The 11,938-nt window shown below is 41.0% G+C and overlaps 1 protein-coding gene across 2 annotated transcripts; it reads right to left on the bottom strand.

Moving 5' to 3' along the window:
- Positions 1-1,800: 1,800 nt before the first annotated feature.
- Positions 1,801-9,311, bottom strand: SELENOK (selenoprotein K). 2 transcript variants are annotated; one of them, XM_008535021.2, is made up of 5 exons: positions 9,111-9,311; positions 5,359-5,449; positions 3,814-3,897; positions 3,138-3,224; positions 1,801-2,857 (listed from the first exon to the last, which is right to left on the bottom strand). In XM_008535021.2, exons 1-5 carry the CDS (start codon positions 9,127-9,129, stop codon positions 2,854-2,856), a joined length of 285 nt encoding a protein of 94 aa, XP_008533243.2. In that variant the 5' UTR covers positions 9,130-9,311; the 3' UTR covers positions 1,801-2,853. The 2 variants fall into 2 exon arrangements, with proteins under 2 accessions (XP_008533243.2, XP_070433183.1); XM_070577082.1 differs by lacking the exon at positions 1,801-2,857 and having other exon boundaries at positions 3,134-3,224; positions 9,111-9,266.
- Positions 9,312-11,938: the final 2,627 nt, after the last annotated feature.

Below are 11,938 nucleotides of genomic sequence, written 5' to 3'. Positions count from 1 at the left end.
ACAATAAAGATGGCCACCTGGGAATCGCCTCAGAGACTTCCGGGAAGGCGGAAGGGCGGGGCTGCTCGAAGAGGGCCGCGGGCGGGGCGGGGCGGGGAGTGGATTGGGTGGATGCTGCTGTGATTGGTCCCGGCTGTAGCATGCAAGCAACGAACGTGGTTTTTGTTTTGAGCGCTTACCCTGGACCAGCCAATAACTGGCATCTTATTTGGTCCTCACGCCTGTCTCTCCTCCTGCTTTCCTGGACACCATGCATACTCCTAGTTCTCTCACGTCACCGGTCGTGCTCAGTCCAGACTCTGATGTTAGGGTTCTCTGGAGCTAGGTCTCCTCTCTACACACTCCTTAGATGACTTTATACAGTTTCATGGCTTTAAATGTGAAAACTCCCAAATATATATTTCCAGTTTGGACCTCTTCCTGGGATCCAGACTGACATATTCTGAATTTCCACTTGGATGTCAACAAGGCATTGCAAACTTAATTATGTACAAAATGGAACTTTTGATCCCTACACCCCCAAAGAAACCTATGCCCACTTTAACCATCTCAGTAAATATCACTTCGATTCTTCAGTTGTCCATCTTCTGCATCCAATCCATCAGCAAATTCTGCAGTCCCTAACATATACCTTGAATGCATGCACTTCTCTATTCCTACTGCCACTACCTGGTCCAAGCTACTATCATCTCACACAGACGACTACAACAGCCTCTTAACCCAAGTTCCTGCTTTCAGTCTTGTCCTCCTGTGATCTGTTCTTCATACAATTGCCCAAGTGTCAAGTTTTAAAATATTGTGAAGTAGTTAAGACAATCAATAGTATGTACCCAGCACTCCACTTAATATTAGAGTTAGCTCAAACAAAAATTAAGCCCATGCTTTAAACTCTCATGCTTTAAACTCCCTTTGCTCACGGTAAACAGCTAAACTAACCACAGCCTATAAGCCATACTTAATCTATTATCTGCCACATTTCTAGGTTCACTGTATACCTCTCCCCCATCCTTTGGCATTTCCAGCTACACTGGCTTCCTTTCAGCTTCTCAGACACACTAAGCCCTTCCCATCATTGGGCCATTCTTGTCCTGTCTCAACTGTCACCTCAAAGAGGCCTCCCTCAGTTATCCTCCTCTTATTTCCTTGGCAGCAGGAATTAAGTCTGTACTTATGTAGTCTGCTCACTTACTGTTTCCCACACTAGAAAGTAAGTTCCATGAGATGAGAGACTTTGTCTTATTTGCTACTGTTTCCTTCAGCATATGGCTGGTGCCCAATAAACATTTGTTGACTAAATACTGCTAAGTGAAGAACCCCTTGAGGTAGGAATTTAATCCCCATTTTACAGATGAGTAAAGTGGGATAGAATGACATAACTCACTCAAGATCATAAGCTCTTGAGTAGCAAAGATGAATCTGAGCATAGGCTGCTCAAGAGGCTACACTCTGCCCTACAATAGTTTAACTACCTCACATGCAGTGGGGCGGCTAAATGTCAAATGCAGTCAGGACTCTAGCTAGGATAAGCCCTAAGGAAGAGTCCTGCAGCTGCAGTCCTGAGGGGCGGGAGATCATGGGTCACATGCCGAGAAGCCATCACCTACTGAGACTCTGCCCCTGTCTCCCCGCTACAGCCTTAGGCAGTTTGACAGAATGACTCTGCCACTCACTAGCCATACTATCTGGGAAGTTACTAAACTTTACTGAGCCCTTGTGTGTATCTGTATAATGCAAATATCATCTACCACCTCAGTGCGTCAGAATTAGCAGTACGTAAAAGATAAAATGTCTGACACAGACTTGAGTGATCGATAAATTATCTTTATTATCTTTAAACTTGTGGTATAATTGCCTCTTTCGTTACGGTGGAAGACCACTGTCTTATGTCACTACATCCCCAATTCCTGGCAAACAGGGTTGAATAAATACTTATAAATGGATATAAAAATGGCTTAACTGAACACTTGGTTTCAAAGCCTGTTAAACACTGGAAGTAGAATTACCTATCTTATTCATTTTTTCAGTAAATACGTCAGTGCCTATTACATGTAGTCATTGTTCAAACCACTGGAGTAAAGAGGACAAAATCTCTAACCTCACAGAGCTTCCATTCTGGTGAAAGAGCGAGCGCGTTATCAGCATTCAAATGGGGTTAACGCCGACAGGCAGTATGTTATGCAATAGTTTAGAACTCAAATCTGTCAAGATAGCATTGAAGTCCACGAATTTAAAGATCACCTAGCAAATCTTCATTTCGTAGCTCAGTTTTGTCGGTTATGGCTTTATAAATATCCTGCTAATTGTATCTGGCAGCAAATTTTCAGACATGTATTAAAGATTCATGGGACAAATGTTTCAAGATAAAAATTAATTCAAGAGGACAGATATTGTATGCACACTACTGAAATAAATACAATGTGATTTATTTATAAATGAGAACAAATTAACAATAAACACTATTTCAGAAGTTGAAAAAGGTGACACAAAGTACTAATACACAGCCTTTTATTTTTCTTCAAATTCAGAGTTTTTGTATTTTAATTATATAAAGATGAGAAGTCAGTTTTGTAACCTAAAAATATTTCCTTATTAAAACTATATTAATAGTTTCATAAACTATACAAAAAGGATAATGAGACAAACATACGCATTTATAGAACTGCATGTCAGTCATGCCAGATCCCTGTGGAGGGAATTCCCAGCACGACCTCATTATCTGTGAGGACACAGGGCAATCCTTATTCAGACATACACATTCATCTACTTGTCCAGCATGGTCAGCCCTCCACTCCTTGATGGTCTCCTTCTGCTATGAATGTGCATGTCCAGCTGTCTGCTTCTTAGAGCAGACATTTACCTAGAATGTTTACAAAGAAAACATTATAATAATTAGTTACTAGTTACTAATTTGGATCTGGATGAAAAGCCCAACAATCAACAGATATTATAAAACCTTTTTCAAAAGATATTTAGATAATACAGCCAAGGATTTTTCAAGGGTCAAGATATAAATATTCTTCCAAATAATGATGTCTGGATTACAAAATATTGGGCAACTTCTTTTCCCAAAGAAAACCTTCTTAAGGAGGCATTTTCCAAAGGAAATTCCCACAGAATAATTTCAGATTTGAACTTACCTTCCTCATCCCCCAGCCATTGGAGGCGGACTTGGGCCATGCAGATGATTAATCCGACCCATTCTTCTGCGGGGGTTTCCTGGTGGCCTAAAAGAAGAAAAAGTTAATTTCTACTGTTTAGGAGACATTACTTCAATTGATTCCTTTTAAACACTCAAATAGACTCTTTTCTTTAAAATAGGAACTACCATTTAGGTCAAAAATTCAAACCCTTATAGGGACCAGACACACAGTGAACATGAGCAAAGCTGAGTCAAGCAAGGACTGCGATGAAGTGAACAGCACCTCCTATAAACGCCCAACTGAAAACCCGCTCCAACTGACTTTTGCCACATGGAAACACAAGCCTAACCCAGAGATACTTGATCTTCTGACTTTTTCATTAGCAGCTGGAAATCCAGATTCAAAAGTAAATCTCCAGATTTTAATGTTGGCCATCAGTTTTCATCCTCTAATTTAGATATTTCCCATAGGATATTTGAGGTACATTTTAACTTTGCCAGATTAACTCTATCAACTCAGAGGCAACCTGACAATTTACAGTAATGTATTAATTTTGTGAAACAGAATATAACTTTTAATTTCCATGAGACTATGTGTCATCTAGCAATAATATCTAATTTAATTAAAATACACAACGGAGTAAAAATATCTATTATTAATTTAAAAGCTATACCCTCTTCCATCATCATATCTGGAATCAGATGAGCTTCCGTAGCCTCTTCTCTTTTTCACATCTTGCTGAAGCAGAGTTTTGAAACTGAAACAAGGGGCAGAAAACAAGAGAAGTGCCACTTTCAACATATGGTTTCAACAATCACCTCCATGAGAGGATGACTAAACTGTCTTAGCTCCAAAACCACATTTCTCGAAGCCAGCTGGACAACATCTAATACAAGCATGTGTCTAAACAGAATGAGCAATGTTCTGTGCCACAGCCACCCTTCCCTGTCTTTCTTATTTACTGATAACTCTCCTAGACAGAGTCTACGGATGACTCTGAAACCAGAGTCACTCCAACTTCCTTCCTCCACTCTCCAACAGCTGTCAGGTCCCAGAGTCTGTTCTTATGGTATCACAGATTCACTGCCCCTGCATTTCCCCTGCTGATAGCCTACCTAACGTTACCTTGGGGAGGGAGTGGCTAAGGGTGGCGAGCTTCTGGGAATCCATTTAAATGGAATTTTATTTGTGAAGGGGAAGAATTTAACTAATTTAAAACAATATTTTTAATAAACAATATGGAGTAGGTAAAATTAGTAAGAGACTTTAAAGAAGTTTTGCACTGGGTTACTTAAGGCCTCTCTTGTCCCCTGTTGTAATGCTCTATGAAACTGTCTCCTGTTTTACTCTTCTGATGTATGCTACACACAGCCATCAGATTAATCTTTCCATACCACAGCTACAACCAAATTAAGAATAAAGATCACAGCCTGATATTCAAACTTCTCTGCCATCTTTCCTATGTTTCTTCCACCCGAAATAACTTCCTCTGATGTGCACCTTCCACACTCATGCCCACCCCAAAACCCCTTGTCATAGGAAGATATTTACTGATATTAAAGTCAGTGGAGGGACTGTTTCCCACATCTTTGCATCCCTGCAGTTCTCTCTGCCCATGAGACACTCAAATAGACATTCAAACTTAGGATAAGTAAGACTTCTTAGTAGTTGATGAACAATTTTTATAAAACAAACAGCATGTGAAAGACGAAAAGTGTATTTAAGAATTGCTTGAAATTATGGTGAAGTTTAAATTTTTGTCTCCCCCGTATCGATTCTAACCCTTCCTTTAAAAAAAAGGTTACTACTCGGGAGCTTTTTTATCAAGATCTAATTCCCCTTGTTCAGTTGTTGTTTAATATGTAATAAAAGTTGCACATACACACTAAAGCCAGGAATGGCAGAGAGAAAGTGAGGCGCTGTCATTTGGCATCAGCACAAGCAGGCCTGGCTCCATAGCTGCAGGTTGAAATGGTTACCACCAAGGCTAAGATGTGGTCAAGCTTACCAACTCAACTAACATATTCATAATCTTAAGATGTCTGGTGGCAGCTTTACCGCTATGAAAGTCTTCATTTCCCTTAGAAAAGCTATTAATAAAAAATTTACCATTAAAAACTGCTTCAGGAAAGTTGAGCTTAAGATACGCAACATAATGTACCTAATGTACTTCTGTCAACTTAAACATCAGGGCTATTAAGAAGACTACTATACTTACAACAAAACCACAAACTCAGCTATTCCCCAGAAGAAATCTGTTATGAAAGATAATCTCCATGGGGACTGACTCCGGCTGTCCAACACTTGTCCTACAGACAAGAACAAAGAAACTTCGGTTAGTGCTACAAATCCCTGACACAAGATGCACTACATTTAATCAGTTAGGTAACAATCACAGACTGTTTTCAACTTGGCCATTGTTCCAAACGGTCAACAAAAGCAGATGTCGGTCATGCGCACATCATTCTAAGGAAGAGTTCAGAGAAGTAAAACTCTGTGATCTAGGGGTCATTCCTCTAACATGTCAAATGCCTTCCTATAGTTTGTAATTTTGGTGGGTGACGCTTCAAGTATTTCCCCCCCTTTTTTATTGTGTTAAAATATACACCAAAATTTACCATTTTAACCTTTTTTTTTAAAATTTTTTTGCTGAAGAAGATTAGCCCTGAGCTAACATCTGTGTCAACCTTTGTCTATTTTATACATGGGTTGCCGCCACAACATGGCTGACAAGTGGTGTAGGTGTGCACCTGGGATCCGAACCCGCAAATCCAGGCTGCCGAAGTGGAGTGCGCCAAACTTAACCACTAGGCCACAGGCCCAGTCCCCCATTTTTAAGCTTTTTTTTTTTTTAAGGTATGCTTTTCTGTGAGGAACATTGGCCCTGAGCTAACATCTGTTGCCAATCTTCCTCTTTTATTTTTCTCCCCAAAGCCCCAGTACATAGTTGCATAACCTAGTTCTAAGTCATTCTAGTTCTTCTATGTGGGACGCTGCCACAGCATGGCTTGATGAGTGTGTGCAGGTCCACACCTAGGATCTGAACCAGTAAACCCTGGGCCACCAAAGCGGAGCACGCGAACTTAACCACTCAGCAACGGGGCTGGCCCCTTAACCATTTTTAAGTGTACAGTTCTATGACATTAAGTACATTCTCATTGTTGTACAACCATCACCATCCATCTCCAGAATTTTTTCATCTTCCCCAAATGAAACCCTGTACCCATAAAACACTAACTTCCCATTTCTCCCCTCCCCCAGCCTCTGGCAACCACCATGCTACTTTCTGTCTCTATGAACTCAACAGCTGTAGGAACCTCATATGAGGAATCACACAATATTCGTATTTTGGTGATGAGCTATTTCACTGAGCATAATGTCTTCAAAGTTCATCTATATTGTAGTATGTTTCAAAATTTCCTTTTTTATTGTTTTTTTTTTACTGAGGTCATATTGGCTTTTAACAGTGTGTAAATTTCAGGTGTACATTATTATATTTCAGTTTCTGTACAGATTCCATCATGTTCATCACCAATAGTCTAGTTTTTATCTGTTCTCATCCACATGTGCCCCTTTACCCCTTTCGCCCTCTCCTCACCCCCTGTTCCTCTGGTAATCACTAATCTGTTCTCCGTATCTATGCAAATTCCCTTCTTTTTAAAGGCTGATATTCCACTATGTGTGTCTACTACATTTTGTTTATCCACTCATCTGTTGATGGATACTTGGGTTGCTTCCACATTTCAGCTATTGTGAAAATGCTGCTATGAACATAGGTGTTAAGAATACCTGTTTACTCAAGTATTTTGAGGAAACAAATGGGATGTGTGAATATAAAAGAAGGCTCACACCACTTCCATTTTCCTAAATGTGTTCAGAGTATTTCACTTGCAAAGTCTCTTGCCTGTGTAAAAAGATTGCTTATACATAATCTTACAAGTCTTTTTATAAAGCAAAGAATGTGTGCTCTAAGTACAGAGAGAACCTGGCTTGTTCATTAAAATAACCACTATTTTTCTATAACAGAATATTATTGATTCTAATTATAGACTTCAGCTTTATCTTAAACAAAACTGGATCTATTTTTCAAACCACTTTAAATAATAGAAGCTACAACATGAGAAGTTACTACTGCCTGTTTTCAGCCTTGCAAATCAAGAGGTCAGAATATTTTGGGAGAAGAAGAGCTGTCAACTACCTCTCCTCTCCATTTTCCCAAGGACTTTTCCATGCTCACCTCCACCCGTCCAGCCAGGGTTTACCTCTCCTCTTTCCTTAACTAGCTTTCAGGTATTTCCACTAGGACCTGAGCTCTCACAGAGCTATTGAGAAAAAATAGCTACACTTAAAGACAGTGCATGGATGAGAGGCTTGGTTCTGTCTCTCACTAGCTCTGCTTCATTGGCTGATGTGACATTTTCCTTCTCTGAGGAAAAAGGGCTAATCATACAGAATGGTTAGGGGGAAAAAGTCATTTGGCAGTAAGAAATGTTTTGTCAACTATGAAGTGCTAATAAATACAGTCCTAAGAAAACAGATCTAATTGGAACCCATCAAGCCTTCTTTTGGGATTCTAAAGAACCTACTGCGTGCACTTGCATCATTCCATCTTGCTTTTTGCACTTTCCCTCCTTGTTTCTGAAGGCAGAAACCTCCCCTCCCAATATCCTCAGAGGGAAATAAGTTGCTTGAATGCAACTGGCATTTCTCAACTATGAAAGGGACATAAAAGGCCCTAATAGGACCTTTCTGTTATTCAGGCAGATGAACTACCATAATGCATACACAGGAAGACACACTACAAATACAAAGAATCATTCAGGAATGCATAAATAGAAGATGCCAGACCCAAACGATAAAACACAAAGTTTGCAAGTGCCCAAAACTAAGACGAAACTTTGATGCTTTTCTTTAGCGTCCTTCAACCTACTTGTTTCAAAGTTATTTAAGTGGGAGACAAGGAGGAGGGAGTGAGATATTGAAGAGGAAAGAAATGCAAAGTGCATTCAGCCAGAAGACTTCTCACTGACTATCTTAGTCATCTCTGAAAATGAACAGATGATTCAAATAGAACCAGGACCTAGTTCTAGCGATCCAACAACAACTAAAGATTGCACAAGTCATTTATTTCACCTAAGTCAAACAGATGGGCAGGCAGTTCTGCCACTGTTCTAACCCAGTCATATTGTGTCTTTCCTTTGCAGTCATTTTCTTTGCGGAGTCACTGAATTACGTCTTTCAGATCCTCTATTCCTGGAATAACTAACTTGCTCCTAAAGGGCGTGGTGCATCTTCCTGTACCCCTTGAAATTAGGGCAAAAAATTTTAAGAATGACTACTTACCCTCTACAGGAAGAGAAAGCCTACCGAAAGCTTTCATTTAATTCTCTTTACACGTTACGGAAAGGCAATATTGTTGGTAAGAGCAAGGACGCTGACGTCAGCCTATCTCGATTCGAATCCGAACTGAGCCATAACTACCTTTGTGATCCTGGGCAAGCGATTTACACTATCTGCGCCTCAGCCTCCATTCATAACATAGGAAAATAAAATCTTTCCTAAGGCTGTTATAAAGACCAGATGAGTGGATAAGGGAATTCACGCTCAAACAGTGCCCGAGGCATAAGCGCCACGCAGATGGTATTAACACTGTTGCCATTACCAGTTACGAACGCGGACGCCCCAGGGGAAAGACCACTGTCGCGAGTCCCCCCCGTCAGAAGCTCTACGAGGGCGAGGACGCCGAGCACCGGCACCGTCGTCACCGCGGGGACTCGGCCCCTGCCCGCCGGATGCTGGACCCTCGGCTGACGCGCCTCAGGCCGGGCCGACTTGCCTCCGGCTCCCCCTGGCTGACGGACGCAAGGTCCAGGAAAGCCGCGACGGGCACCAGGCCCGGCGGGCGCCGATGGAAGAACCCCAGTCCGCCCTCCCCCGCCAGCGGGCGCCCCCGTAGCCCCTCCAACTCACCATTCGAGATGTAAACCATCTTGCTTCTGCTTCCCCGCCTCCCGAAGGACGATAGTTCTGGCCTCTCTCGGCTTCCGTATCTCGGTCCGCACCCCGCCCTTTCGCGTCACAGGCCGCGATTAGATAAAACGGCGACGGCAGAGGGAGGTGGGCAGAGCCCATTGGCTCCTGCGGAAACACGCCCCCGACGGCTTTTTTGCCTCGTCACGCCGTCGACTTCCGGTAAAGAGGAGGCTGGGAATTGTCTTTTAAAGGCGCGGGTTCTGAGGCTGGGGAGCAGGTTTGTATCATCCACGTACAGAAGCTGCTCTTTAGGTATTTGGGGGTAGTGGTTTGGGACTTAAAGGGGAGGAAGGCAATTCACATTGAGATGGAAAAGACAGTGTTTGCTAAATGAATGCTTGCCATTCCTTGCTAAGACAATGGAACATGGGACAGACTTTGATCAAGTGAGCTTTGCTAGGTTCCTCCTTGTGTGCCACACCTAGTTTATATTATGCTATCGCTAGCTATGGTATTAGCTCTTTCCTGAAATAGCCCTTCTATCTTAAATTCTTTGGGGCAGTTAGGAGGGAGGTCAGAGTTTCTTCCTGAGTCTTTTGTTCTTAAAAATAATCGAGCCAAAGAGACATTTTGAGGTGGCAAATTCTGATCCCCCACACTCTCAAGAAACTATAAACTGTAAGAGGTCAGGAACCCTACCTGCCTTGCTCCCTTTTATATCTTTGTTGATGCAAATAATCCATAACCAACCTATAAATCAAAATTGAGGTGAGTTTATTATGAGCCAAAGTGAGGATTATCACCCAGGAAGGCCTTAGAAGGCGTTCCAGAGAAGCATGAGTTTCAGTACAGTCTTATATCTTTTTAGAACAAAGAAGATACATTAAACACACCCAGGATACATTTTCAAAGAGGTATTCAGTTGCAAATTAGCATGTCAATGTGACCATGATGCCAGGAAAGGGACTAATCTGGGCATTACCAATAGGGTGTTGTCACCAATAGGGTGTTGTCACCAATAGGGTGTAGGAGGGGAAGCATACATTCTTTATCTCGAGAGAGATTCCTTCCTTAAATAGATAAGCAGATGTACAATGTAAGTTTGATAGGCCATAAGTCAGGCTTTCTAGTTCCAGCTGAATCAGTTTTGAACTTGAATGGTTACCCCATACCTCAATATGTGAAAACCTCTTGTCATCTTCAAGGTCTATCATAGTCCTTGCAGGCAGTAGGTACTCAGATATTTGTTGGTTGAGAGAGAAAGAAATATCTTTCTAACAGGTTCCTGAAGAACTCCCCAATCACCCTAAGAGGAAGGGAACTAATGTGAGGATCTGAGTACCAGACCCTGCTAGGCTTATCTCTTCATCTCCATTTCTCTACCTGGATCGTTTCTTCCTGAGATTTAAAGCAGTGATTTCCTAATGAACTACCTCTAACCTTTCCCATTCCATGTTATATTTAGCTGCCTGTTTAATCTAATCTTGCCTGTTTCCTGCTTACAAGCTTTGATTTGTCCCCACCACTTGACAAGTAATGCCCAGCCTCCCTGGTCTGGCATTGAGGGCTTCCTGATACATTTTCTTAGGTTTATATCCCTGACTTCTGATTTCCTAATAGAGCCCTTGTTTTCCTTCCTTTTTGCTTCTGCTCATGTGTTTCCTCTTGATGGGAATGTTCTCCACTCCTTAAAATCTAATCCATTCTTCAAGATGAGGCATATTCCTATCAAATGAAATAATATGAAATGACTTTGCAAAAAGAAAATAAATTATGTAATTAGTAGCAAGATGGTGTCTAAACAAAGATAACTTTCCCCTTCTTTCCCTAACCTTCATTAATGTAAAGAACTACGTGTTAGCTACTAGCCATACGTGGCTGCTGAGCAGTTGAAATGTGTCTAGTCTGAATTGAGATATGCTGTGCATGCAAAATACACACTAGATTACACAGATTTAGAATGAAAAAAAGAATGTAAAATATCTCAATTTTTTATATTGATTACATGTTGGAATGATAATATTTTGGATATTAGATTAAAATATTTTATTAAAAATGTTTCTTTTTGCTTTTTTATTTTATTAAAAATGTTTCTTTTTGCTTTTTGATTGTGACTGCTAGAAAATTTTAAATTACATACTTGGCTCACATTTATTGTTCACATTACATTTCTGTTGGACACTGCTGGTCAAGAATAAAGACATTATGGCCTAGCACAGAAAAACCACTCAGTAAATATTTGTTGAATGAATGAATGGTCTTTTTTTTTTTTTTTATATTGTGGAGGAGACGCTTCTTTTTTTTTTTCCTTTTTCTCCCCAAAGGCCCCCGGTACATAGTTGTATATTCTTAGTTGTGGGTCCTTCTAGTTGTGGCATGTGGGACACTGCCTCAGCGTGGCCTGATGAGTGGTGCCATGTCCACACCCAGGATTCGAACTGATGAAACTGTGAACCACCTGCAGCAGAGCGCGAGAACCCAACCACTTAGCCACGGGGCCAGCCCCTGAATGAATGGTCTTAATAACAGATAATAGTCATACAGGGTATCCTACGTTAAGCACTGTCCTAAGCATTTTCCATGTGTTAGTTCATTTAAACCCTACAGCAACAATTGTAATAGTTAACATTTAATATAGCACTTACCCTGTACTAGGAAATGTTCTAAGTGCTTTTCATATATTAATTCATTTAAACCTAAACATTATTAAGTGGGTTGTACTATTATTCCCATTTTACAGGTGAGAAAACTAAGTCATAAAGAGCTCAAGTGACTTGCCCAAGGTCACACAGCTAGTAAGAAGCAGGGCTGAGATTAAGACCATG

Source organism: Equus przewalskii, chromosome 15 (assembly GCF_037783145.1).
Source record: "Equus przewalskii isolate Varuska chromosome 15, EquPr2, whole genome shotgun sequence".
In the NCBI taxonomy this organism is placed as follows: domain Eukaryota; kingdom Metazoa; phylum Chordata; class Mammalia; order Perissodactyla; family Equidae; genus Equus; species Equus przewalskii.
This window is presented reverse-complemented; position numbering and strand designations above follow the sequence as displayed.